Source organism: Aphelocoma coerulescens, unplaced genomic scaffold (genome assembly GCF_041296385.1).
Source record: "Aphelocoma coerulescens isolate FSJ_1873_10779 unplaced genomic scaffold, UR_Acoe_1.0 HiC_scaffold_597, whole genome shotgun sequence".
In the NCBI taxonomy this organism is placed as follows: domain Eukaryota; kingdom Metazoa; phylum Chordata; class Aves; order Passeriformes; family Corvidae; genus Aphelocoma; species Aphelocoma coerulescens.
In genome coordinates this window covers 6829-33121 of record NW_027183946.1, presented here as the reverse complement: position 1 = coordinate 33121, position 26293 = coordinate 6829, and the positions used below count along the sequence as shown (strand labels likewise).

The window sequence follows — 26293 nt, the reverse complement described above, 5'->3', positions numbered from 1 at the left end:
TCCCATTCCCGGCTCCCATTCCCAGTTCCTAGTTCCATTCCCAGTTCCTGTTCCCAGTTCCCATCCCCGTTCCCAGTCCCCATTCCCTATCCCCACTCCCATTCCCATCCCCCCGTTCCCCCATTCCCCCATTCCCGTTCCCACATTCCCATTCCCCCATTCCCACCCCAGGTGCGCTCGCTGACGGTGCTGTCCCCATTCCCATTCCCACATTCCCACATTCCCCCATTCCCACCCCAGGCGCGCTCGCTGACGGTGCTGTCCCCATTCCCCCATTCCCATTCCCACATTCCCACATTCCCCCATTCCCGCCCCAGGTGCGCTCGCTGACGGTGCTGTCCCCATTCCCATTCCCATTCCCCCATTCCCCCATTCCCGTTCCCACATTCCCGCATTCCCGCCCCAGGTGCGCTCGCTGACGGTGCTGTCCCCATTCCCACATTCCCTCATTCCAATTCTCCCATTCCTGTTCCCCCATTCCCCCATCCCCATTCCCACATTCCCTCATTCCCACCCCAGGTGCACTCCCTGACGGTGCTGTCCCCATTCCCCCATTCCCCCATTCCCCCATTCCCACATTCCCGCATTCCCGCCCCAGGCGCGCTCGCTGACGGTGCTGTCCCCATTCCCCCATTCCCACATTCCCATTCCCACATTCCCATTCCCATTCCCCCATTCCCCCATTCCCACATTCCCGCATTCCCGCCCCAGGTGCGCTCGCTGACGGTGGAGCGGAAGGCGTCGGAGCAGCTGCGGCGCCTGGAGCGGACGCGCGTGGAGCGCTTCCCGGACCTGGCGGCCGAGCGGGAATGCCGGGATCGGGAGGAGCGGGGCCGGCGCCGGGCGCAGCTGCAGGAGCTGCGCAGGGCCGAGAGGGACGAGCTCAGGAGGAAGAAGGAGCTGGAGGAGCTCCGGTGGGAACGGCCGGAATGGCGCCGGGAGCCGGGGAGGGATCCGGGGAGGGATCCGTGGATCCGTGGATGGATGGATGGATGGATCTGTGGATACGGATGGATGGATGGATGGATCTGTGGATGGAAGGATGGATCCATGGATGGATGGATGGATCTGTGGATACGGATGGATGGATGGATGGATCTGTGGATGGAAGGATGGATCCATGGATGGATGGATGGATCCATGGATGGATGGATGGATCTGTGGATGGAAGGATGGATCCATGGATGGAAGGATGGATCCATGGATGGAAGGATGGATCTGTGGATACGGACGGATGGATGGATGGATCTGTGGATGGAACTGTGGATCCATGGATGGATGGAGGGATGGATGGATGGATGGATCCATGGATCCATGGATGGAGGGAGGGATGGAACCGTGGATGGATGGATGGATGGATCCATGGATGGATGGATGGATGGATGGAGGAAGGGACGGAACCACTTGATCCACGGATGGACGGAACCATGGATGGACGGATGAATCTATGGATATGGATGGATGGATGGATCCATGGATGGAGGGAGGGATGGAGCAATCCATGGATGGATGGAGGGAATGAACCCATGGATCCATGGATGGATGGATGGATCCATGGATCCATGGATGGATGGATGGGTGGATCTGTGGATATGGATGGATGGATGGATGGATGGATGGATGGATGGATGGATGGATGGATCCATGGATGGAGGAGGGCATGGAACCGTGGATCCATGGATGGATGGAACCATGGATGGACAGATGAATCTATGGGTATGGATGGATGGATGGAACCATGGAGGGATGGAGCAATCCATGGATGGATGGATGGATCTGTGGATATGGATGGATGGATGGATCTATGGATGGAGGAAGGGATGGAACCGTGGATCCACGGATGGACGGAACCATGGATGGACGGATGAATCTATGGATATGGATGGATGGATGGAACCATGGAGGGATGGAGGGATGGAGCGATCCATGGATGGATGGAGGGAATGAACCCATGGATCCATGGATGGATGGATCCATGGATGGATGGATGGATGGATGGATCCATGGATGGAGAAAGGGACGGAACCACGGATCCATGGATGGACGGAACCATGGATGGACGGATGAATCTATGGATATGGATGGATGAATCTATGGATTTGGATGGATGGATGGATCCATGGAGGGATGGAGGGAATGAACCCATGGATCCATGGATGGATGGATGAATCTATGGATTTGGATGGATGGATGGATCCATGGAGGGATGGAGGGAATGAACCCATGGATCCATGGATGGATGGATGAATCTATGGATTTGGATGGATGGATGGAGCAATCCGTGGATGGATGGATGGAGGGAATGAATCCATGGATCCATGGATGGAGGGGTGGAATGGAGGGATCCATGGATCCATGGATCCAGGGAATCATGGATGGATGGATCCATGGAGGGAGGAATGGATGGGAGGGGGGGATCCATGGATGGATGGATGCATGGATAGAGAGATGGAGGGATCCATGGATGGAGGGAGGGATCCATGGATGGATGGAGGGAATGAATCCATGGATGGATGGATGGAGGGAGGGATCCATGGATAGAGGGATGGAATGGAGGGATCCATGAAGGGAGGGATGGAGGGAGGGGTCCATGGATGGAGGAATGGATCCATGGATCCGTGGATGGATGGATGGATCCATGGACGGGTGGATGGATCCATGGATGGATGGTGGCTCCAGGGCTTCTCCGGCTCCAGGGTTTTTCCCGGGATGATCCCGGAGGCTCCTCCTGGGCATCAGGCAGGGAGAGGGGATTGGGAATGCTGGGGGGGAGGGGAGGCCGGAACTGCCTCTGGAATTGCCTCTGGAATTGTCCCTGGAATTCCCTCAGAATTTCCCCAATTCCCTCTGGAATTGTCCCCTGGAATTCCCCCTGGAATTGCCCCAATTCCCTCTGGAATTCCCCCTGGAATCGTGTCTGGAATTCTCTTTGGAATTGCCCCATTTCCCTCTGGATTTGCCCCTGGATTTGCCCCTGGAATTGCCTCTGGAATTGCTTCCAGAACTGCCCCTGGAATTGCCCCAATTCCCTCTGGAATTCCCTCTGGAATTCCCTGTGGCAATGCCGGAGCTTTCCCTGGAGTTCCTCCTCCTCCTCTTCCTCCTCCCCCCGGAATTCCCAGCCCACAAAGGACGGGAATGAGGCGCTGGAATCTCCCAGGCAACGGCCTCGATCCTGGAACGTCCCCCTGGAATTCATCCCGAGGGATTCGCGCTTCCCGGGATTCCCTCGGGAGCTCCCCGAGCTCCGTCTCTCCCTACGCGCCCCAAAAACCGGGATTTCAGGGAAAGCTGGGATTTGCCCCGGGATCCGGGCTCGGAAAACAGGGATTGGGGCGGGCGGGCTCCCAAATCCGGGATTCGGGATTTTCCAGCTGCGGGATCCCGGGAAAAACCCTCGGGAAAAGCCAACTCCGGGTCCATGAGCGGGGGAGCGGCGGCGGCCGAATTCCAGAGGGGAAAATCCCTTCGGATTTCTGGGATCCGAGCCCCGGCTTTCCATGGGGATTCCATGGAAAAGGCGGGATAACCGGGAATTCTCCCCGCAGGAGCTACTCGTCGCTGATGAAGGCGGAGAACATGTCCTCCAACCAGGTGAGCGATCCCGGAATTCCGGGAAAAGGGACGGAATCGGCGCCTCCCCAGGGCCCTTCCCAAGGGGGGATCCCGGGAGGAGCCGGGGATGGGAACGGGATTGGGATTGGGAATGGGAACGGGATTGGGATTGGGAATGAGAACGGGAATGAGAACGGGAATGGGAACGGGATTGGGAGTGGGATTGGGAATGGGAATGAGAACGGGAATGGGATTGGGAGTGGGAATGGGAGTGGGATTGGGATTGGGAACGGGAATGGGAATGGGATTGGGAGTGGGAATGGGAATGGGATTGGGAATGGGAGTTCCCAGTGCTCCCATCCCGAGGGAGGAGCTGCCGGAATTGGGAATGGGAACTGGGAATGGGATTGGGAATGGGATTGGGAATGGGAATTACCGGTGTTCCCATCCCGAGGGAGGAGGAGCCGGGGCTGGGAATGGGAATGGGAACGGGAACGGGAACGGGAAGGGGAATGGGATTGGGATTGGGAATGGGAATTCCCGGTGCTCCCATCCTGAGAGAAGAGCCAGAGCTGGGAATGGGAACGGGATTGGGATTGGGAATGGGAATTCCTAGTGTTCCCATCCCGAGGGGGAGGAGCCGCTGGAGCTGGGAATGGGATTGGGAATGGAAACAGGGAATTCAAACTGGGAATGGGATTGGGATTGGGAATTTCTGGTGCTCCGATCCCAAGGGAGGAGCTGCCGGAGCTGGGAATGGGAATGGGATTGGGAATGGGAATTCCCGGTGCTCCCATCCTGAGGGAGGAGCCGGGGTTGGGAATGGAAACAGGGAATGGGAATGGGATTCGGAACGGGAATGGGATTGGGAATGGGATTGGGATTGGGATTGGGATTGGGAATGGGAATGGGATTGGGATTGGGAATGGGAATGGGAATTCCCGGTGCTCCCATCCCAAGGGAGGAGCCGCCGGAGCTGGGAATGGGATTGGGAATGGAAACAGGGAATTCAAACTGGGAATGGGATTGGGATTGGGAATTCCCGGTGCTCTCATCCCAAGGGAGGAGCTGCCAGAGCTGGGAATGGGAACTGGGAATGAGAATGGGATTGGGAATGGGAATGGGATTGGGAACCGGAATTCCTGGTGCTCCCATCCTGAGGGAAGAGCCAGAGCTGGGAATGGGAATGGGATTGGAAATGGGATTGGGAACGGGATTGGGAATGGGAATGGGAATGGGATTGGGAATGGGAATGGGAATGGGGAATGGGAATTCCCGGAGCTCCCATCCCGAGGAAGGAGCCGCTGGAGCTGGGAATGGGAAAGGGAACGGGATTGGGAATGGGATTGGGATGGGGAATGGGAATTCCTGGAGCTCCCATCCCAAAGGAACAGCGGCCGGAGCTGGGAATGGGAACTGGGATTGGGATTGGGAATGGGAATTCCGGGTGCTCTCATCCTGAGTGGGGAGGAACCAGGGCTGGGAATGGGAACTGGGATTGGGAATGGGATTGGGAATGGGATTGGGAATGGGATTGGGAATGGGAATTCCCGGAGCTCCCATCCCGAGTGGGGAGGAGCCAGGGCTGGGAATGGGAACTGGGATTGGCATTGGGATTGGGAATGGGATCGGGAATGGGAATTCCCGGAGCTCCCATCCCGAGGGGGGAGGAGCCGCCGGAGCTCCGGGGGCCGGGAAGTGTCCAAGGAACCCTTGGAGCCCCCCGGGATCCCGGGAAGTGCCGGGGTCGGATCGGGATCATCCCGGGGCTCCCTCCCCCCGCCCCAGCCCGGCATTCCCGCGTCGCTGGGCTCCGATTTCCCGGGAATCGCCGCCATTCCCGGGACTCGCCCGGAGCCGCGGGAATTCCCGGCCATCCCCGTTCCCGCATTCCCGTTTTTTTCCCGGTTTTTTCCCGCAGGACGGGAACGACTCCGACGATTTCATGTGAAGCTCCCGGCCCGGGAACGCTCCCGGCGCTGCCGCGGCCGAAAGAATTCCCGGGAAAACGAACTCCGGCTCTGGAAAACCTCGGGAATGCGCGGCCGGATCCGGCCCCGGGGGCGCTCCCGGCCCCGCTTTCCCAAGGACGATGCGAGGGATTTCCCGGGAATGGGGGAGCTGGAAAAGCGGAGCGAACAAAGCCTGGGCTCCGGGAACCCTCTGGAATTCTTCCCGCCGGGAATTGTCGGGAAAGCTCCGCCCTGGGAATGGGAATGGGGGATGGGATTGGGATTCTTCGGGAAAAGCTCCGGCTCGGGATGGGGGGGCTGGGATTCCCTTTGGAATTGCGCCGAATTCCCACCGTTCCCTGGGAAACGGGGCGGGAGAATCCCGGGAATTCCTCGGGATGGTCCCTGCAGCTTTTCCCGGGATCCCGGCGGGCGGGAAAAACCCCGGGAGGGGTTTGGGGGAAAAGCGGGAAAAGGGAAGAGCTCCCTCGGGAGCCGGAATGATCCGGGAATATCCCAGGGATCGCAGCCCGGAATTCCCTGGGCTCTGCATCCCGGGGGGGGGGGCCAGGAATGGGATCCGGGAATGGGATCGGGGAATGGGACCCGGGAATGGGACCCGGGAATGGGATCCGGCAACGGGATCCGGCAACGGGATCCGGGAATGGGACCCGGGAATGGGACCCGGGAATGGGACCCGGGAATTGGACCCGGGAACGGGATCCAGGAACGGGACCCAGGAACGGGATCCGGGAATGGGACCCGGGAATGGGACCCGGGAACGGGACCCGGGAATTGGACCCGGGAATTGGACCCGGGAACGGGATCCAGGAATGGGACCCAGGAACGGGATCCGGGAATGGGACCCGGGAACGGGACCCGGGAATGGGATCCGGGAACGGGACCCGGGAACGGGATCCGGGAATGGGACCCGGGAACGGGATCCGGGAACGGGACCCGGGAACGGGACCCGGGAACGGGATCCGGGAACGGGATCCGGGAATGGGATCCGGGAATGGGACCCGGGAATGGGATCCGGGAACGGGACCCGGGAACGGGATCCGGGAACGGGATCCGGGAACGGGATCCGGGAATGGGACCCGGGAACGGGATCCGGGAACGGGACCCGGGAACGGGACCCGGGAATTGGACCCGGGAACGGGACCCGGGAACGGGACCCGGGAACGGGATCCGGGAATTGGACCCGGGAACGGGACCCGGGAACGGGACCCGGGAACGGGACCCGGGAACGGGATCCGGGAACGGGACCCGGGAATGGGATCCGGGAATGGGACCCGGGAATGGGACCCGGGAACGGAACCCGGGAACGGGACCCGGGAATGGGATCCGGGAACGGGACCCGGGAACGGGACTCGGGAACGGGACCCGGGAACGGGACCCGGGAATGGGATCCGGGAACGGGACCCGGGAATGGGATCCGGGAATGGGACCCGGGAATGGGACCCGGGAATGGGATCCGGGAACGGGACCCGGGAATGGGATCCGGGAATGGGACCCGGGAATGGGATCCGGGAATGGGATCCAGGAATGGGACCCGGGAACGGGACCCGGGAATGGGATCCAGGAATGGGACCCGAGAATGGGATCCGGGAGCGCTTCCAGATCCGTGGGAAAAGGAGGCGGCTCGGGAATGTGGGAATATGGGAAGGGGGCAATGTGGGAGAGCTGAGGCCGTTCCCGCCTGATCCCGGTGGGAATTTGGGAATGTGGGAATGGGGGAAGGAGCCGCTCCCGCTCCAGGAGCGTTCCCGGAGCCTTTTCCTGGAATCCCGGGGCTCCGGATGCGGCCGCGGGATGGGATTGCTGAGATTCCCGGGATTGCTGAGATTCCCGGGATTGCTGAGATTCCCGGGATTGTCCCCTGCGATGGGGATCCCAAACACCCTCTGGATCCGTGTCCGTAGGGATGGGAGTCCTCGGGATCCCCCTGGATCCTTTTCCATGGGAATGGGGATCCCAGACCCCCCCTGGATCCTTTCCCAGGTCCCGGGATTCCCTGGATCCTTTCCCAGGGCTGGGATTCCCTGGATCCTTTCCCGGGGCTGGGATTCCCTGGATTCCCTGGATCCTTTCCCAGCTCCCAGGATTCCCTGGATCCTTTCCCAGGGCTGGGATTCCCTGGATCCTTTCCCAGGGCTGGGATTCCCTGGATCCTTTCCCGGGGCTGGGATTCCCTGGATTCCCTGGATCCTTTCCCAGGTCCCCGTTTTCCTTCCAGGACGATCCGCGGGAACGTTCCCCTGCCAGCATTCCCGGCCCGTCCCATTCCCGCTTTCCCGAGGGATCCCGGTCGGTGTTCCCGGATCCTTTCCCGGTGTTCCCGGCACTCCCGGTGTTCCCGGATCCTTGGTGTTCCCGGTGTTCCCGGATCCTTTCCCGGTGTTCCCGGTGCTCCCGGTGTTCCCGGTGTTCCCGGATCCTTTCCCCGTGTTCCCGGATCCTTTCCCCGTGTTCCCGGTGCTCCCGGATCCTTTCCCGGTGTTCCCGGATCCTTTCCCCGTGTTCCCGGTGCTCCCGGATCCTTTCCCGGTGTTCCCGGATCCTTTCCCCGTGTTCCCGGTGTTCCCGGATCCTTTCCCCGTGTTCCTGGTGTTCCCGGATCCTTTCCCGGTGTTCCCGGATCCTTTCCCGGTGCTCCCGGTGTTCCCGGCGTTCCCGGATCCTTTCCCGGTGTTCCCGGATCCTTTTCCGGTGTTCCCGGTGTTCCTGGCGTTCCCGGATCCTTTCCCGGTGTTCCCGGATCCTTTTCCGGTGTTCCCGGTGTTCCCGGTGCTCCCGGATCCTTTCCCGGTGTTCCCGGTGCTCCCGGATCCTTTCCCGGTGCTCCCGGATCCTTTCCCGGTGTTCCCGGTGTTCCCAGATCCTTTCCCCGTGTTCCCGGTGTTCCCGGTGTTCCCGGATCCTTTTCCGGTGTTCCCGGTATTCCCGGATCCTTTCCCCGTGTTCCCGGTGCTCCCGGATCCTTTCCCGGTGTTCCCGGATCCTTTTCCGGTGTTCCTGGTGTTCCCGGCGTTCCCAGATCCTTTCCCGGTGTTCCCGGATCCTTTCCCGGTGTTCCCGGTGCTCCCGGTGTTCCCGGTGCTCCCGGATCCTTTCCCGGTGATCCCGGATCCTTTCCCGGTGATCCCGGATCCTTTCCCGGTGTTCCCGGATCCTTTCCCGGTGATCCCGGATCCTTTCCCGGTGATCCCGGATCCTTTCCCGGTGCTCCCGGTGTTCCCGCCCCGCCCGTGGAATTCCCGCCCTGGCACCGGGGCTGGGCCCATTCCCGAGGTTTTCCTGGGGCTTTGGGAACGCTCGGGATGAGGGATCCGGGGATCCGCAGGGGCTGGATCGGCGCCTCTGGAGGGTCCCGGGCTCCGCCCCGAAATCCGGGAAGAGTTTGGGGTCTCCCACCCCAAAAACCGGGAATGGGCGGGGTGTCCGTGTCCCCCATTCCCAAAACCGGGAGGGTTTAGGGTGCCCCACCCGGGCCCAGGGGGGATTTCCGGTCTCGGATTCCCCCAAATTCCCCCAAATCCTCCCCCAAATCCCATGGGGATGATCCCAAACCTTCCCGAGGCTCAGCCCTTCCCAAATTCTCCCCAAATCCCACCGGGATGATCCCAAATCCCATCGGGATAATCCCAAACCTTCCCGGGGTGATCCCAGCCCGGCCCCATCTCCGCAATGAGTTCCCGGTCTCAGAGATCCCCAAAATCCCCCCCAAATTCCCCAAATCCCATCGGGATGATCCCAGACCTTCCCGAGGCTCAGTCCCCCCCCCCCCCCCCCCCCCCAAATCCTCCCCCAAATCCCACCAGGATGATCCCAAATCCCATCGGGATGATCCCAAACCTTCCCGAGGCTCAGTCCCCCCCCCCCCCAAATCCTCCCCCAAATCCCACCGGGATGATCCCAAATCCCACCGGGATGATCCCAAACCTTCCCGGGGTGATCCCAGCCCAGCCCCATCCCTGCAATGAATTCCCAGGACTCGGCCCCCCCCGCCCCCATATCCCCCCCCCCAAAATTCCCGGAAATTCCCCCCAAAATTCCCGAAAATCTCCCCCCCCCCCCTTTCCCTGCCCCCGCCCCCGCGCTGCTTTTCCAGGGCCGGGGCGGATTTTTGGGATCAAAACAGGAAACGGAGCTGCCAACACCAACAGAGGGCGCGGGCACGGAATTCCCGGGATGAGGCTCCGCGGGCCGGGAAAGGGGCACGGGACCCCCCCAAATCCGGGGTTTGGGGTCCCAGCTCGGCTCCTTCCCGTCGGAATTCCCAGATTTTGGAAGCTGAGGCCTGGGACGGGGGAAGGGGCGATGGGATCCCCCCCAAATCCGGGGTTTGGGGTCGGAGTTCGGCGAATTCCCGTCAGAATTCCCGGAGCTGGGGATCAGCGGCGCGGAGCGTTCCCAAGCCCGCACTGCCCTGGCCTTTCCCAGTACTCCCAGTACTCCCCAGTATTCCCGGAATTCCCAGTCCGGGAGGCGCCAGGGACCTTTATTGGTACCGAGGGGGGGGGGGAGGACAAAGGCCCGGCCCAGCTGAGCCCGGCCCAGCTGAGCCCGGCCCAGCTGAGCCCGGCCCGGACCCCCCGGCCCGCGGGGACCCCCCCCCCCCCCCCCAGTTCCCAATTCCCAAATCGATTCCCAGCGGATTCCCGGGAGCGGGGACCGGCCCCGCGCCCCGAACTGGGAGAGACTGGGAGAGACTGGGAGGGACTAGGAGGGACTGGGAGAGACTGGGAGGGACTGGGAGAGACTGGGAGAGACTGGGAGGGACTGGGAGGGACTGGGAGAGACTGGGAGAGACTGGGAGGGACGGGGAGAGACTGGGAGGGACTGGGAGGGACGGGGAGAGACTGGGAGAGAGTGGGAGAGACTGGGAGAGATGGGGAGAGACTGGGAGGGACTGGGAGGGACTGGGAGGGACTGGGAGAGACTGGGAGAGACTGGGAGAACTGGGAGAGACTGGGAGGGACTGGGAGGGACTGGGAGGGACTGGGAGAGACTGGGAGAGACTGGGAGGGACTGGGAGAGACTGGGAGGGACTGGGAGGGACTGGGAGAGACTGGGAGAGAGTGGGAGAGACTGGGAGGGACTGGGAGAGACTGGGAGGGACTGGGAGGGACTGGGAGGGACTGGGAGAGATGGGGAGAGACTGGGAGAACTGGGAGAGACTGGGAGGGACGGGGAGAGACTGGGAGGGACTGGGAGGGACTGGGAGAGACTGGGAGGGACTGGGAGAGACTGGGAGGGACTGGGAGAGATGGGGAGAGACTGGGAGAACTGGGAGAGACTGGGAGGGACGGGGAGAGACTGGGAGGGACTGGGAGAGACTGGGAGAGACTGGGAGAACTGGGAGGGACTGGGAGAGACTGGGAGAGACTGGGAGGGACTGGGAGGGACTGGGAGAGACTGGGAGGGACGGGGAGAGACTGGGAGAACTGGGAGAGACTGGGAGGGACTGGGAGGGACGGGGAGCCCTCGGTCCCCTCCCCCGCACTCGGGGACGCTCTGGGGACAGCGGGGCCCGGTCCTGTCCCCGCCCGGGGGTGGCACTGGGAGGATCCCAATTCCTGTCCCTCTCCCAGAGGTGGCACTGGGAGTCTCTGTCCCTGTCCCAGTTCCTGCCCCAGAGGTGGCACTGGGATTCCCCTGTCCCCGTCCCTCTCCCAGAGGTGGCACTGGGGGTCCCTGTCCCCATCCCAGTTCCTGCCCCAGGGGTGGCACTGGGAGGGTCCCCCTGTCCCCGTCCTGGGGGTGGCACCGGGACCCCCCTGCCCCTGTCCCGAGGTGCCACTGGGAGGGTCCTCGTCCCAGAGGTGGCACTGGGGGTCCCTGTCCCAGTCCCTGTCCCTGTCCCAGTCCCTGCCCCAGTCCCTGTCCCTGTCCCTGTCCCTGTCCCTGTCCCTCGTCCCAGAGGTGGCACTGGGGGTCCCTGTCCCAGTCCCTGTCCCTGTCCCAGTCCCAGTCCCCGTCCCTGTCCCTGTCCCAGTCCCTGTCCCAGTCCCTGTCCCAGTCCCAGTCCCTGTCCCAGTCCCAGTCCCAGTCCCTGTCCCAGAGGTGGCACCGGGGGGTCCCAGTCCCTGCCCCCGTCCCTGTCCCAGAGGTGGCACTGGGGGTCCCTGCCCCAGTCCCTGCCCCTGTCCCTCTCCCAGTCCCTGTCCCTGTCCCAGTCCCAGTCCCAGTCCCAGTCCCAGTCCCAGTCCCTGTCCCTGTCCCTGTCCCAGTCCCTGCCCCAGTCCCCGTCCCTGTCCCAGAGGTGGCACCGGCCCCCCTGTCCCGGTCCCGGTGCCGGTTCCCGTCACGCTCCGGGGGCCCCGGGCGGTCCCGGCATTCCCGGGGCTCCCCTGGGCCCGGGGTCCCCCTTGCTCCCCTGGGGCCCCGCCGGCCCCGCGGCTCCGGGGCTCCCGGGCATTCCCGGTTTTCCCCGCGGCCCGGGCGCTCCCTCCTTTCCCGGCGCTCCCGCGGGCCCGGGGACACCGGGATCGCCCTTGGGCCCCGCGGGGCCCCGCGAGCCGGAGATTCCCAAGCTTCCCTTGGAGCCCTTGGAGCCGGGAAAGCCCCGGGAGCCCGCGGGGCCCCGCTCCCCCTGCGGCCCGGGCGGGCCCGGAGATCCCGGCGGTCCCGGCGGTCCCGGCGATCCCAAAATTCCGGCGTCGCCCTTCTGGCCTGGAATTCCCGGGGCGCCCCCGGATCCCGCATCGCCCCTGGGGCCGCGGGGCCCCGGCAGGCCCGGAACGCCTGGAATGACAGAGGGGATGGAGGGAATGCGGGAATTCCGGCCGGGGGATGCTGCTCCGGTGGGGTCGCGAAGAGCTGGGCTGGGACGGGGAGCTGGGGACAATTCCCAAATCCCGCCGCTCGTCCCGAGCGCTCCGCTCCCTGCTGTCCCTGGGCTCCGCGTCCGTGGGATGATCCCCGTGCCATCCCCGTGCTATCCCGGCGCCATCCCGGTGCCATCCCGGACCTCGCAGCGGGGCTTTGCATCCTCCTCCACCTTCCTTGGCATCAGGATCCCCCGAAACCCCCAAATCCCCCAAATCCAGAGAAGCGCCGGCTCTCTCTGGGACACCCCCGCGCCCACGGGACGATCCCGCTGCCACCCGGGGATCGTTCGGCGCCTCCTCCCACCCGCCTCGGGATCAGCATCCCCCCGATCCCACCCCCAACCCCGGGAATCCCCAATCCCGGGATCCCGCGGACCTCGGAGCGCGCTGACGTTCCGGAGCGCCTCCCCGTGCCGCGCGTCCACCGCCTTCATCTCCTCCACCACCACCGACAGGTTGCGGACGTCCAGCTCCAGGCGGGCGCCCAGGATCCCGGAGCGCTCCCGCAGCGCTTCCGTGGCCGCCTGGAGCCTCCCGAGGGATCGGTTGAGCTGCTGCAGCTCCTCGGCCTGGGCGTGGAAGCCCAGGGTGCAGGAGAGGCGCACGGCGCCCAGGAAGCGCAGCATGCCGCGCACGTGCCCGTCCGTGGCGTCCACGTTGGCCGCGATGGTGCCGATCTCCAGCTCGTGCAATTCCAGGCGGGATTCCAGCGCCCGGAGCCGCTCCTCCGCGCGGTCGCGGCCGCGGCCGCGGTGGTAGCGCAGGTCCTGGTGCTCGTCCTGCTGCTCGTCCAGCTGCGAGGAGACGTCGTCCAGCCGCAGCTGCAGCCCCAGCAGCTGCAGGGCCAGCTCGTGCATCCCTTCGGAATTCCGCGCCGCTTCCCGCGCCGCCGCGCCCAGCCCGGCCTGCAGGCTCCGCAGCAGCTCCGCGCTCCGGGACGAGGCCGAGCGGAGCGAGCCCAAGGCCCGGGAGAGGTTCTGCCGCTCGGTCACCACCCGGTGCAGCGTCAGCGTCTCCTCGTCCGCCTTCCTCTGGAGCGCCCGGAGCCGCTGGGAATTCTGCGCCAGGCTGGAATTCAGCCGCTCCACGGCCGCCGCCGCCTCCGAGCGCTGCCGGGCCAGGCCCTGCAGGGAATTCTCCAGGCGGGAAGCGACCCCCTGCCACCCCCCCGCCTGCTCCCGCAGCCGCTCCAGGCTCCGGTTGACGTTCCCGATGGACGCGGAGCAGTTTTCCAGCCCGCCGGAGATGGAGGAGCCGGCGGAGGAGAGGCGGGCGTGGCTCTGGGAAGTTCGATCCAGGAGGATTTCCTGGGCCAGGAGCATCTTCTGGATCTCCTCCAGCTCCCGCTGCAGCTCCGAGAGCTCCCGGCCCAGCGCCGCCGTGTCCCGGCACGCGGAGCCGTTCCCGGTTTTCTCGCCTGAGCCGAGGAGAGGATCCGCCCGTTATCCCGGCCCATCCCGCTTCCCGGGCCCGGAGGAATCCGCGGAGCCGCTCCGAGGTCGGTGCCCGACTCCAGGCCGGGCTGGGCGGGAATCGGAGCCAGCGCCACTTGGGAAGGGGGCCCTGGATGCAGCCGGAGCCTTGGGGGCCCTTCCCACCCGGATCCTTCCGGAACTCCGGGATTCCATCACCCTGGAGATGGGCACCGGGACGACCCCGATCCCACCAGCTCCCACCCTCCCTTCCCACCCGGATCCTTCCGGAACTCCGGGATTCCATCAGCCTGCAGTGGGCACTGGGAAAATCCCAATCCCAGCTTCCTCCTGATCCCGCAATTTCCACCCGAATCTTTCCAGAATTCCAGGATTTCATGACCCCGGAGTGGGCACTGGGAAAATCCCAATCCCAGCTTCCTCCTGATCCCGCAGGAGGTCCCTTCCCACCCGAACCCCTCTGGAATTCCCAGATTCCATCACCCTGGAGATGGGCACTGGGACAACCCCGATCCCACCCTCCCTTCCCACCCGAATCCCTCCGGAATTCCAGGACTGATCACCCTGGAGTGGACACTGGGAAAATCCCAATCCCAGCTTCCTCCTGATCCCACATTTCCCACCCGAATCCCTCTGGAATTCCCGGATTCCATCACCCTGGAGATGAGCACCGGGAGAGCTTCTCCAAAGCCCCATCCCACCCACCGCACCCTTGGGATGAGACCGACATCCCTGCCCAGAATCCCGGGAAAAAACAAAAGCAGGGATTTGGCTGGGGGAGGGGGGGGAGGGGAGGACCTGGAAAAGGGAGGAATCCCTGGAAAAGGCGCCGGGATCGCAGCGCTCACCCAATCCCTGGAGATCCTCCTGGAGGGAGAGGATTTTCCGCTCGTAGAAGCTCTGGGATGAGCCGATCTCCTCGGAGATGGAATCGACCTTCCGGAACACTGCCCGGCAATCCGGGAAGTCAGGGAGCCGGGAATGGCGGGGCCAGCAGGGAACCGGGAATGGCGGGGCCAGCAGGAAGCTGGGAATGGCGGGGCCAGCAGGGAACTGGGAATGGCGGCAGGGCCAGCAGGGAGCCGGGAATGGCGGGGCCAGCAGGGAACCGGGAATGGCGGGGCCAGCAGGGAGCTGGGAATGGTGGCCCCGTCAGGGAACTGGGAATGGCGGAGCCAGCAGGGAACCGGGAATGGCGGGGCCAGCAGGGAACTGGGAATGGCGGAGCCAGCAGGGAACCGGGAATGGCGGGGTCAGCAGGGAGCCGGGAATGGCGGGGCCAGCAGGGAACTGGGAATGGCAGGGCCAGCAGGGAACTGGGAATGGCGGGGCCAGCAGGGAACTGGGAATGGCGGAGCCAGCAGGGAACCGGGAATGGCGGCCCCGGCAGGGAACCGGGAATGGCGGGGCCAGCAGGGAGCCGGGAATGGCGGGGCCAGCAGGGAACCGGGAATGGCGGAGCCAGCAGGGAGCCGGGAATGGCGGCCCCAGGAGGGAGCCGGGAATGGCGGGGCCAGCAGGGAACTGGGAATGGCGGAGCCAGCAGGGAGCTGGGAATGGCGGGGCCAGCAGGGAGCTGGGAATGGCAGGGCCAGCAGGGAGCTGGGAATGGCGGGGCCAGCAGGGAACTGGGAATGGCAGGGCCAGCAGGGAGCTGGGAATGGCGGGGCCGGCAGGGAACCGGGAATGGCGGCCCCGGCAGGGAACCGGGAATGGCGGCCCCAGGAGGGAGCCGGGAATGGTGGCCCTGGCAGGGAGCCGGGAATGGCGGGGCCAGCAGGGAGCCGGGAATGGCGGGGCCAGCAGGGAACCGGGAATGGCGGAGCCAGCAGGGAGCCGGGAATGGCGGGGCCAGCAGGGAACCGGGAATGGCGGCCCCGGCAGGGAACCGGGAATGGCGGCCCCATCCGCGCTCCGCTCCCGGCTGCGACTGCGGCGACTGCGAGGGGCATTCCCAGGAGATTCCAGGCGTGGGCTTTGCCAGAATTCCTCCGGGATTCCCTCCCTTGGGAATTGCCATCCCTCGGGAATTGCCATCCCTGGGAATCACCCGGGATCCGACCTCCTCCGGGATTCCATCCCTTGGGAATTTCCATCCCTTGGGAATTTCCATCCCTCGGGAATTGCCATCCCTGGGAATCACCTGGGATCCGACCTCCTCCGGGATTCCATCCCTTGGCAATTGCTGGGATCCAACCTCCAGGCGATTCCCGAGGTTCCCATGGATCAACCCCCCCACTGCCGGGATGATTCCCGAGCTATCCCAGGAGCCGCTGGAGCCGCCCCACCCCGATCCCGATCCCAATCCCGATCCCAATCCCTCATTCCCGGCCCATCCCGGCTCACCCAGCGCTCCCAGCACGGCCACGGCCACCAGGAGCATCCCGGAGAGGCCGAAGAGGATCCTGACGGATGCGCGGAGCGAGAGATTCCGGTGGCACTGGCGGCAGCTGCTCCGGGATCGCCCTGGGAAAGGGATCCCGGGAAAAGGGATCGGGATCTCGGGATGGGGCGGCTCCCGACAGCCCCGTTCCCACCCGGAATCCCGGCATTCCCGGTCCTCACCTCCCGCTGCGGAGCCGAAGGGCGGCATCTCCTCCTCCTCGGCTGCCTCGGCCGCTGCGAGGGAAAGGAGCGGGATCAGAGCGGCCGGATCCCATTCCCGGGATCCCGGAGATCCCAGATCCCATTCCCAGGATCCCTGAGCTCCCAGAGCTCCCAGATCCCATTCCCAGGGTCCCAGAGTTCCCAGATCCCATTCCAGAGGTTCCCGGGATCCCAGAGTTCCCAGATCCAATTCCCAGGATCCTGGAGCTCCCAGATCCCATTCCAGAGGTTCCCGGGATCCCAGAGTTCTCAGATCCCATTCCCAGGGTCCCAGGAATCCCAGATCCCATTCCAGAGGTTCCCGGGATCCCAGAGCTCCCAGATCCCATTCCCAGGGTCCCAGGAATCCCAGATCCTATTCCCTGGATCCTGGAGTTCCCCGATCCCATTCCCGGGATCCCTGGGGACCCCCCAGCCCCGCATTCCCAAGGAAAAGCCGGGAGTCCCCCCCGGAGGCACCGCTGGCAAATCCCACGGGAACACATCGGGGTCCCCGCGGGAATCGGGGCATCCCGAAGGCGGGAATTTGGGAATTCCGCTTGGATTTGGGACAAGAGTGGGAGACGGAGGCGGGAAGGGCTCCCGAGCGGATTCCTGGATTCCCAACCCAAAAAATCGTGGGAGCAAAGGGAAAATTCCCGGTGCCCCTCTCCGAACGAAGGGCTGGAAAATTCGGGATGCTCCGGGAAGAGTTCCCAGCTCCCGGGGCCTTCCAGGATTCCCAGCCATAAAAAACCCCACGGAAGCCAAGGGAAAATTCCCGGTGCTCGGAGAGGAAATTTGGGATTCCGGCAGGGGTTTGGTTCCCCCTTCCCGCGCTTCCCAAATTTCCCTGCGGGTGGGACATGTCCGGAATTCCCAGTGCCGGCATTCCCAGAATCCCAGAGCTCGGCATTCCCACCGTGACCCCCTGGATCCTTCCCAAATTTTTTGGGGGGGAAGGGGGTACAAATCCCTCCCTGCGCCCCCGCTCATCCCGAGGCTTCCCAGGATTTTGGGATTCCCCCAGAGGGGATTTTGGGATCTTCCCCCTCATGGATTTTTGGGATATCCTGGGTAGGTTTTCGGGATTGCCCGGGTGGGATTTTGGAATTCCCCCCGGTGGAATTTTGGGATTCCTCCAAGGGGGTTTTTAGGATTCTCCGGGTGGGTTTTTGGGATCATCCTCTGGAGCGGATTTTTGGGATTCCCCGGGTGGGATTTTAGGATTCCCCAGGTGAGTTTTTGGGATCCTCCCGGGTGGGTTTTTAGGACTCCTCCAGGTGGAATTTTGGGATCTCCTGGGTGGGTTTGGGGATACCCCCGGGCAGATTTTTGGGATTCCTCCAGGTGGGTTTTTAGGATTCTCCGGGTGGGTTTTTGGGATCATCCTCTGGAGCGGATTTTTGGGATTCCCCGGGTGGGATTTTGGGATTCCCGCTCCCCATTCCCGCTTTTCCCTCTCCCGAGCCCCCCAATCCCGCGGGATGCTCGGGCTCACCTCGCATCGCCCCCAGCGCGGGCCTCAGCGCCCCAATTCCCGCATCCGCCCTGGAATTCCTCTTCCCGGAGAAGTTCAGGGAGCGGCTCCCCCGCGCCGGCCCCGCGCTCCCGAAACTTCCCGGGGAGCGCTCGGAATTCCCGGCGGGATCGGAGCGGCCGCCGCGCCCATGCGGGAAAAGCGGGAATGGCGCGGTCCGGGCTGGCCCGCGGCCCCAAAAAGCGGGATCGGGATCGGGATCGGGGCTGGGAAAGGAGGGACCGAGGCCGAGCCCGCCCCCAGGGAGGAACAAATGGGCGGAACCCGGGAATTTGGGAAAAGGGGCTGGGATGGGGGGCCGGGAGCCCGGGAAGCGGGATCTGGGAGGCTGGGATAGGGAATGGGGCTGGGATTGGGATGGGGGCGTCGGGACGGGGATTTGGGGTGGGAATAGGGGACGGGTTTGGGATCTGATCCCTGGATTTGGGATGGGGAGAGGGGGCGGGTTTGGGATCTGATCCCTGGATTTGGGATGGGAATAGGGGAAAGGTTTGGGATCTGATCCCTGGATTTGGGATGGGGAGAGGGGATGGGTTTGGGATCTGATCCCTGGATTTGGGATGGGAATAGGGGACGGGTTTGGGATCTGATCCCTGGATTTGGGGCGGGGAGAGGGGACGGGTTTGGGATCTGATCCCTGGATTTGGGACAGGGAATAGGGAATGGATTTGGGATCTGATCCCTGGATTTGGGGTGGGAACAGGGGGTGGGTTTGGATCTGATCCCTGGAGTTGGGGTGGGAACAGGGGGTGGGTTTGGATCTGATCCCTGGAGTTGGGGTGGGAATAGGGGATGGGTTTGGGATCTGATCCCTGGATTTGGGGTGGGAACAGGGGACGGGTTTGGGATCTGATCCCTGGATTTGGGGTGGGAATAGGGGATGGGTTTGGGATCTGATCCCTGGATTTGGGGTGGGAACAGGGGACGGGTTTGGGATCTGATCCCTGGATTTAGGACAGGGATGGGAAAGTGAATTTGGGGATCCTGGGAACGGCCCCTGGATTTGGGGTTCCCTACGGGGAGCTGGGTCTGGGATGTGAGCCCTGGATCTGGGATCCTGGGAATGGTGCCCGGATCAGGGTCTGGGATCGGGATCCGGGTCCCGGCTGGCTCCGTTCGTTCCCAGCTCCCGGCTGGGGCGCTGATCCCAGGTCGGTGCCGTGGGATGGATTCCCACGGGATCGGGGACATCCAGAGGCGCCTCAGCCCCCCCTCCCCCCTCAGGGAATTAAAAAATCCCAGGAATTCCCACTGAGCCCCCCTCTCATCCCACGGCATTCCCAGATTTTGGGGGATCCCGGGAAGTTCACCCCACCCCCATCCCTGAGAATTCCCAGCCCCTGGAGCTGATCCCGAGGTGTCCGAGGCTGATCCCGGCTCGTGGATCAGAGGTTGGGATTCCCGGGATTGGGCACCCCCAGGGCTCCCGGGGACTGCCTGGATTCGATCCCTCAGGGATCCTTTCCCGCCTCCGGAATTCCGGGGTTTTAAGGGCAGAGGGGCTTGGAGAGATGGAGCCGGGGAAAAACGGGAAAGGGCTCCCGGGAACCTTGGGAAGGAGCCTCGGGAAAGCTCCCGGAAGGCGCCAGCGGGGACCCGGCCCCCATCAGGAATTCCTTGGATGCGGGGGCAGGAACGGCCTTGGAGCGTCGATATCCCAAAGAATTCCCGCTTATCTCCCCGTTCCCAGCCCGCAGCGGCTCCAAGGACTTAACCCCATCCTGGGCTGCAGCTTAAACCCGGTTTAATGAAGGCGACGAGGGGTGGGAAAAAGAGGGAAAACATTCCAGGACTTCCATGGGGGAGCGGGAGCCCCCCCCGAGCGGATCGGGAACGGCGGCCCCGTCCCGGAGCTCCCGGCGCCGGATTTCCCGGGAAAAGCCGAGCCCAGCCCGAACCAGTCGGAGCAGGGAGATGTCCCTGCCTGGGCCTGGCCAGCGGAGCAGGAGGCTGAGCCGGGCTTAGTGCGGCCTAAACGCTCTGCCGGGCCTAAACGTCCCTCAGTCCTGACTTAAAGCTTCAACAGTTCTACAAGGTCCCAAATCTGCCTAAAAACTCCCCCAAGTCCAACCTAAAACTTCTCTCAGTCCCGCCTAAAACCTCTCTCAGTCTGGCCTAAAAAATCCCCCAAGTCCCGCCTAAAACCTCTCTCAGTCTGGCCTAAAAAATCCCCCAAGTCCCGCCTAAAACCTCTCTCAGTCTGGCCTAAAAAATCCCCCAAGTCCCGCCTAAAACCTCTCCCAGCTCAGCCTAAAAGCCCCTCAGTCCAGACTAAAAGCCCCTCAGTCCAGCCTAAAAGCCCCTCAGTCCGGCCTAAAAGCTTTACCAGTTCTAAAAGTTCCCCAGTCCAGCCTAAAAGCTCTCCCAGGCCTAAAACCTTGCTCAGTCCGCCCTAAAAGCTCCCCCAGGCCTAAAAGTTCCCCAGTCCAGCCTGGAAGTCCCTCAGTCCCAACTTAAACCTTCACCAGTTCTAAAAAGTCCCAAATCCTGCCTAAAATCCCCCCCAGTCCTGCTTAAAAGTTCTCCAATCCAGCCTAAATGCTCTCCCAGGCCTGAAACCTCACTCAGTCCTACCTAAACGCTCTCCCAGGCCTAAAACTCTGCTCAGTGTGGCCCAAAAGCCCCCCAGCCCCACCTAAGAGCCTCAGTCCAGCCTAAAAGCTTCACCAGGCCTAAAAGCTCTCCCAGTCCTGCTTAAAAGTCCCCCAGTCCAGCCTAAAAGCACTTCCAGGCTTAAAAGCTGTCCCAGTTAAAAGCTTTCCCAGTCCTGCCTAAAACCTCTCCCAGTCCCGCCTGAAGCCTCTCCCATCCCTAAAACCTCTCCCATCCCTAAAGCTTCTCCCATCCCTAAAACCTCTCCCAGTCCTGCCTAAAACCTCTCCCATCCCTAAAACCTCTCCCAGTCCCGCCTAAAACCTCTCCCATCCCTAAAACCTCTCCCAGTCCCGCCTAAAACCTCTCCCATCCCTAAAACCTCTCCCAGTCCCATCCCTAAAACATCTCCCAGTCCCGCCTAAAGCCTCTCCCAGTCCCGCCTAAAGCCTCCCCCATCCCTAAAACATCTCCCAGTCCCGCCTAAAGCCTCTCCCAGTCCTGCCTAAACCCCCCAGTCCAGCCTAACCGCCATCCCCCCAGCCCCGAGCCGGGATCCCGGCGGAGCGCGGCCTCCACGCGCTCCCGGTAGCCCGGCAGGAGCCGCCTCCTGCGCAGCCAGGAGAGCTCGTTCCAGGCGTCGTTCCCGGCGTCGTTCCCGGCGTCGTTCCCGGCGTCGTTCCCGGCGTCGTTCCCGGCGTCGAGCTCCTCCTCTCCGGGGCCTTCCCAGCGCAATTCCAGGGGCAGGCCGGGAACGCAGAGCAGAGGGCGCAGCTCGTCTCTCCTGGCGTGGAAGGATCGGATTCCCGCCAGGATCAGCGGGAGCATCCCGGCCCAGCCCTTCCCGGCCGCCTGCGCCACCCTCCACAGGCCCTCGGCGGCATCGTGCAGGCACGAGAGCTCCAGGCGGCTCCAGAAACCCCGGAGCGGGGCCCGGCTCATGGAATTCCACATCCAGGCGGGCGCCGGCGCCAGCAGCACCGAGGCGACCGTGCCGAAATTCCCGAAAACTTCTTGGAGGAGCGTCCGGGTGACGTCGGGCTCCGCGCGCCGCCGCAGCGGGAAGGCGTCCAGCCAGCCCGAGAGCGCGTCCTGCACCACCAGGAGCGCGCAGAAGCCCTCGGCGCTCCGGGGAAGGGGCTTGGAGAGGCTGATCCAGAGGCAGGACCAGGGGCCCTCCGCCCGCTGCGGGCCGGGATCGGGATCGGCAGCGGGATGGCGGCACGTGGGGCAGCTCAGCACCCAGCGGGCCACGTCGTCCCTGTCGCCTTCCCAGGAGGCCACTTCCCGCACCCTGGCCAGGGTCTCGTCCGCGCCCTCGTGCCGGCGGTGGCACCGCGCGACGATTTCCTGCCGCTCGTACTTGGATGGTTCCCAGATTTTCCGGCCGCTCCCGGCCACCGCCCCGGCCCTGGCGCTCGCCCTGCTGATCCAAGCCCTCTCGGCGCTGCCGGCCCTTCCCAGCTCCCCCACCCTGAACATCCCCGGGAAGGCGCGGAGCCAGCGCAGGACGCGGGGCCAGGCGCTGCCGGCGGGATTCCGGCCCGGCTCCCTCTCCCACCTTTCCAGCCGCGCCGCCAGGCCCGGGCAGCTGGAGTAGAGGAAGAGCGGGCCGGAGCTGTGGTGCTGCTCCAGGAGCTCCCGCAGCGCCTCCAGCTCCGCCGCCGCCTCCCCCGCGCCCCGGCAGCCGCCCAGCAGCCACCGCTCCTCCAGGCTGACGGCGGCGAAGCCGACGGACGGTCCCCGCGATTCCACGGCCAGGAACCACACGCTGGCTTTGGGAACGCCGGAAAGCAGGTACCGGAGCTCGGGAGCCGGCACGATGGAGATGCTTTGGGATTCCCGCTTGTCCGGCCCTCTGTACGTCAGGAGCAGCGTCCATTGCTCCGGGAGCCCGGAGCCGCCGGAGCCCAGCGCCTCGCCCCGGACGAGGTAATTCCACATGGAATCCGAGATGACGACGGGAGCCGGCCCCGTGAAGGCCTCGAAGTCCTGCACAGCCTGGACGGCCGCCATGCACCCCCTCTCCACACTGGAGAAATTCCACCGGCTCAGGATGCGGGAGCAGTGTCCCACCGGCAGCAGAATCCCCGCCTTCTCCTGCAGCAGCGCGGCTCCCGCCGTCTCCTCGTGCGGCGAGAGCCGGATGAGGAAGGGCCGGGATTTATCCGGGAAGTGCAGGACGGGCGCGGCCTCCAGGGCCTCCATCAGCCGCCGCAGCCGCTGCCTCCAGCCCCCTTCCCATTCCCCGTCTCCCAGCTCCACCAGGCGCTGCAGCGGCAGCGCCAGCTCCCAGTAGTCGGGAATGAAGCAGCGCCAGCTCCCGAACTTCCCGAGGACGGAGCGGAGCGCGCCGGCGCTGCAGCAGCGGAGGGCGTCGCAGTCCCCGCGGATCTCCTCCACCTTTTCCTCGGGAACGCGCTGCCCCGCGGCTCCGATGGTTACTCCCAGGAAATCCACCTCGCGCCGCACCAGCTGCGCCTTGTGCGGGTTGGCTTTGAAGCCGGCGCTCCGGATGAGCTCCAGCACTCTCCGGGTGCGGTGCGCCGCCTGCCGCCAGCTCTTCCCGGTCACCAGGATGTCGTCGTAGTAATGGAAAACGCCGGGAGCGGCGCCGGGCTCCAGCTGGGCCAGCATGGCGCGCACGCGCCGGTGCAGGATGGAGCCGGTGCCGCGGAACGTCGGCGGCAGCCGCGTGAACAGGAACTGCCGGCCCTGGAAGGTGAAGGCGAACCTGGGCCAGGAGCTGCGGGCCAAGGGAATGGCGAGGCAGGCGTTGGATAAATCCAGCACGGAGAAGAAGCGGCTCCGCGGGTTGACGGACGCCAGGAGCCGGGCCCTGTCCGGCCGCTCCAGGGGCTCCACGGGAGTGGCCTTGTTGAGGGCTCGGCAGTCCAGGGTCAGGCGCCAGCCCCTCCCCTTGCGTTTTGGGATGAGGATCAAGGGGTTGTTGGAGGCGGAGCTGCCCTCCACCACGATTCCCTGCTCCAGGTATTCCCGCAGCAATTCCGCCATCCGCTCTTCCACGTCGGGCGGCCTCGGGCGCTGCTCTTGGAAGCCCACGGGGGCCCCGTCCAGCCGCTCCTCCTCGGCCAGCCGGCCGCAGTCCAGGTGGGAGCGCGCCCACACCTCCGGGAATTCCTGTGCCAGGCCTGAGGGAACCTGGAGCCAGTAGATCCCCGAGAGGAAACCTTCTCCCTCCTCCTCCTCCTCCTCCTCCTCGCCGCTCTCCACATTCCCGCAGAGCTGCAGCATCCCGACGATGATCCCATCATTCCCGGGCGCGCTCCCACGCACGGACACGGGAACGCCCAGCTCGAGGTCCCGGTCGGCTCCGGATCCCTGCTCCTGACGGACGCTCCACACTCCCGGCTCCGAGGGGTACATCTCGGTGGGCGTGCTCAGGATCTTCTCCGCCAGCTGGGCCGCCAGCGCTGCCGTGGATTTCCCTTCCGAGCTTTCCGTGTCCTGTCCCAGCTGGCGCAGCCTTTCCCGGAGACTCCGCCTCAGCTCCGCTCCGGACGGAGGCTCCGGCTCCCGTCCGTCCCCGCCCCCTCCAGGGCCGGTGGCAGCGTCCGCGTCCCCCTCCGCGCCCGATCCCGGGCTCTGGGAAGAGCCGCTGGCCTCTCCCTCCTCATCCTGGCGCGGGGGCTGAGGCTGATCCGTCCCTTCCCTGGGCACATTCCCGTTCTGGGCCGTGCGTGGGACACCCGGCTCATCCCGAACGTCCTTCCCGAGGTGTCGGATCCCGCTGGGAGTGTCCCCCACCTTCAGCTGTTCCTGCTGGACTCTGCCATTCCGGGCACACCCGGGCGCCTCTCCCGCCTCTCCCGGCATCCCGGCGTCCCTCCAGCTCTCCCCGGCTCCTCGGGAAGGCCGGATCCCGTCCTGGCTCTGCAGCCCGGCCCAGCGCGGCCCCCAGCCCTTCCCGGGCCGCCGGTGCCGGCAGAACGTGGAAAACTCCTCGGGATCCGGCTGCCAGGGCCCGGCGGCTCCCGGTGAGTCCTTGGGAGCGCGGGGCTCGTGGAAAATCCCGCGATCCGCGGCTTCGGGGGGATCCCCGTTCCGCCCCTTCCTCCTGAACGGCAAACAGAACATGGCCCCGGCAAGCGGGGAGCCAGCGGGGCCACCTCAGCTCGCCCGGGTCTCCCAGGGGTCTCCCAGGGGTCTCCCAGGGGTGTCCCAGGGGTGTCCCAGGGGTGTCCCAGGAATTCCGGCAGTCCCAGGAGCGGCGGCCCAAGGGTTCCGAGCCCAGGAAGAGGAAGCGGCCGGGGAGGAAGGTCACTGCTCTTTCCGGGGGAAGGGGCACCGAGGTCACGGCCCCGGTGCTGCTCCGGGGTCACGGATTCCCGGGAGGTGTCCCCGATCCCAGGGAATGTCCCCGGATCCGCAGGGCTGTCCTGGAGCTGCGGGAGCAGAGGCGGGAGTGAACCCCTGGGAACGGCGGCGGGAGCCAGGCCCCCCCCCGCCCCGTCCCAGCGCTGGATCCCAAATTTCCACAAATCCCCCCCCCCCCCCCGTGCTGAGACCCCCCCCAAAGTGGGGCAGCGACCCCCGGGGCCCCGCCGGGATCCCGGAGGGAAAGGGATCCCCCGGGAAAACGCTGGGAAAACCTGGCCCGACATGTCCCGACACGGCCCCCGCGCAGCGCGGTGCGGGAGCGCCCGGCCCGCACCCGATCCCGGGATCCCGCCCGCATTCCCGGGGTCCCGCAGCCATTCCTGGGGTCCCTCACCCGATCCCGGCGTCCCGCCCGCATTCCCGGGGTCCCGCAGCCATTCCCGGGATCCCGCCCGCATTCCCGGGGTCCCGCACCCGATCCCGGGATCCCGCCCGCATTCCCGGGGTCCCTCACCCGATCCCGGCGTCCCGCCCGCATTCCCGGGGTCCCGCAGCCATTCCCGGGGTCCCGCACCCGATCTCGGGGTCCCGCGCTCATTTCCGGGATCCCGCACCCGATCCCGGGATCCCGCCCGCATTCCCGGGGTCCCGCACCCGATCCCGGGATCCCGCGCTCATTCCCGGGGTCCCGCACCCGATCCCGGGATCCCGCGCTTATTCCCGGGGTCCCGCCCGCATTCCCGGGGTCCCGCCCGCATTCCCGGGGTCCCGCAGCCCCCCCGCGTGTCCCGTACCCCCTCCGGGGTCCGCAGCCGGGCCGGGGGTCCCCGATCCCGATCCCGCTCCCGGTGCCGATCCCGGTGCCGATCCCGGTGCCGATCCCGGTGCCGATCCCGGTGCCGATCCCGGTGCCGATCCCGCCGCTCCGTTCCCTCTTCCCGCGGGGGCCGAGGGGGGCGGGATCCGGGCGTGCCCCGCCCCCTGGCCGGCTCCAACCCGTTCTGCCGGTTCCCATTGTTTTCCCGGGATTGGGGTCAGGACCTGGAATCAGCCATGGCCCGGGGCGGGGGGGGGGGGTGGAATCGGGCTGGGAGCGGGGGGGGATGGGAAGGGCCGTGCCTCAGTTTCCCCGCTGGAATGCGGCAGCTCCAGGAAGGATCGGGAATTCGGGGGGCCCCGGGGGGGGGGCTCAGTGGATGTTTGGGGCGGGGTTGAACCCCCACGAGTTTGGGGAGGGAGAAACTCCCCCGCTTCGGGAATTTTGGGAATTTTTGGGGGGGAGGATGCGCCCGTGGCGGCACCAGGAATGGGGCCCGGGATGGGACAGCTTGGATTCCTTCGCAGAGAAATCCCTGGAGCGGCGGGGGCGGGAGGGGACGCTGGAAAATCCTTGGAAGCCCCGCAGAGCGGCGCTGGGTAGCGGCATCCAGCAGGAATTCCGGGATCCCTGCCAGGCGC

General features: G+C 65.1%; 3 protein-coding genes across 3 annotated transcripts; 1 reads left to right on the top strand and 2 right to left on the bottom strand.

Moving 5' to 3' along the window:
* Nucleotides 1–519: 519 nt before the first annotated feature.
* Nucleotides 520–5714, top strand: LOC138101964 (coiled-coil domain-containing protein 25-like; the record flags this gene model as incomplete). Its single annotated transcript, XM_068999709.1, has 3 exons — nt 520–914; nt 3549–3594; nt 5477–5714. Coding segments are annotated over 3 exons (471 nt in total), but the record flags the coding sequence as incomplete, so codon positions are not given.
* Nucleotides 5715–11817: 6103 nt separating this feature from the next.
* SCARA3 (scavenger receptor class A member 3) lies at nt 11818–17870 on the bottom strand. The gene is made up of 6 exons (XM_068999708.1): nt 17864–17870; nt 16342–16395; nt 16123–16242; nt 14625–14723; nt 12720–13760; nt 11818–12257 (listed from the first exon to the last, which is right to left on the bottom strand). Exons 1-6 carry the CDS (start codon nt 17868–17870, stop codon nt 11818–11820), a joined length of 1761 nt encoding a protein of 586 aa, XP_068855809.1.
* Nucleotides 17871–19635: 1765 nt separating this feature from the next.
* On the bottom strand, nt 19636–25764 carry LOC138101962 (uncharacterized). Its single transcript, XM_068999707.1, has 2 exons — nt 25630–25764; nt 19636–24900 (listed from the first exon to the last, which is right to left on the bottom strand). Exon 2 carries the CDS (start codon nt 24590–24592, stop codon nt 20978–20980), a length of 3615 nt encoding a protein of 1204 aa, XP_068855808.1. The 5' UTR covers nt 24593–24900; nt 25630–25764; the 3' UTR covers nt 19636–20977.
* Between the last annotated feature and the right edge of the window lie 529 nt (nt 25765–26293).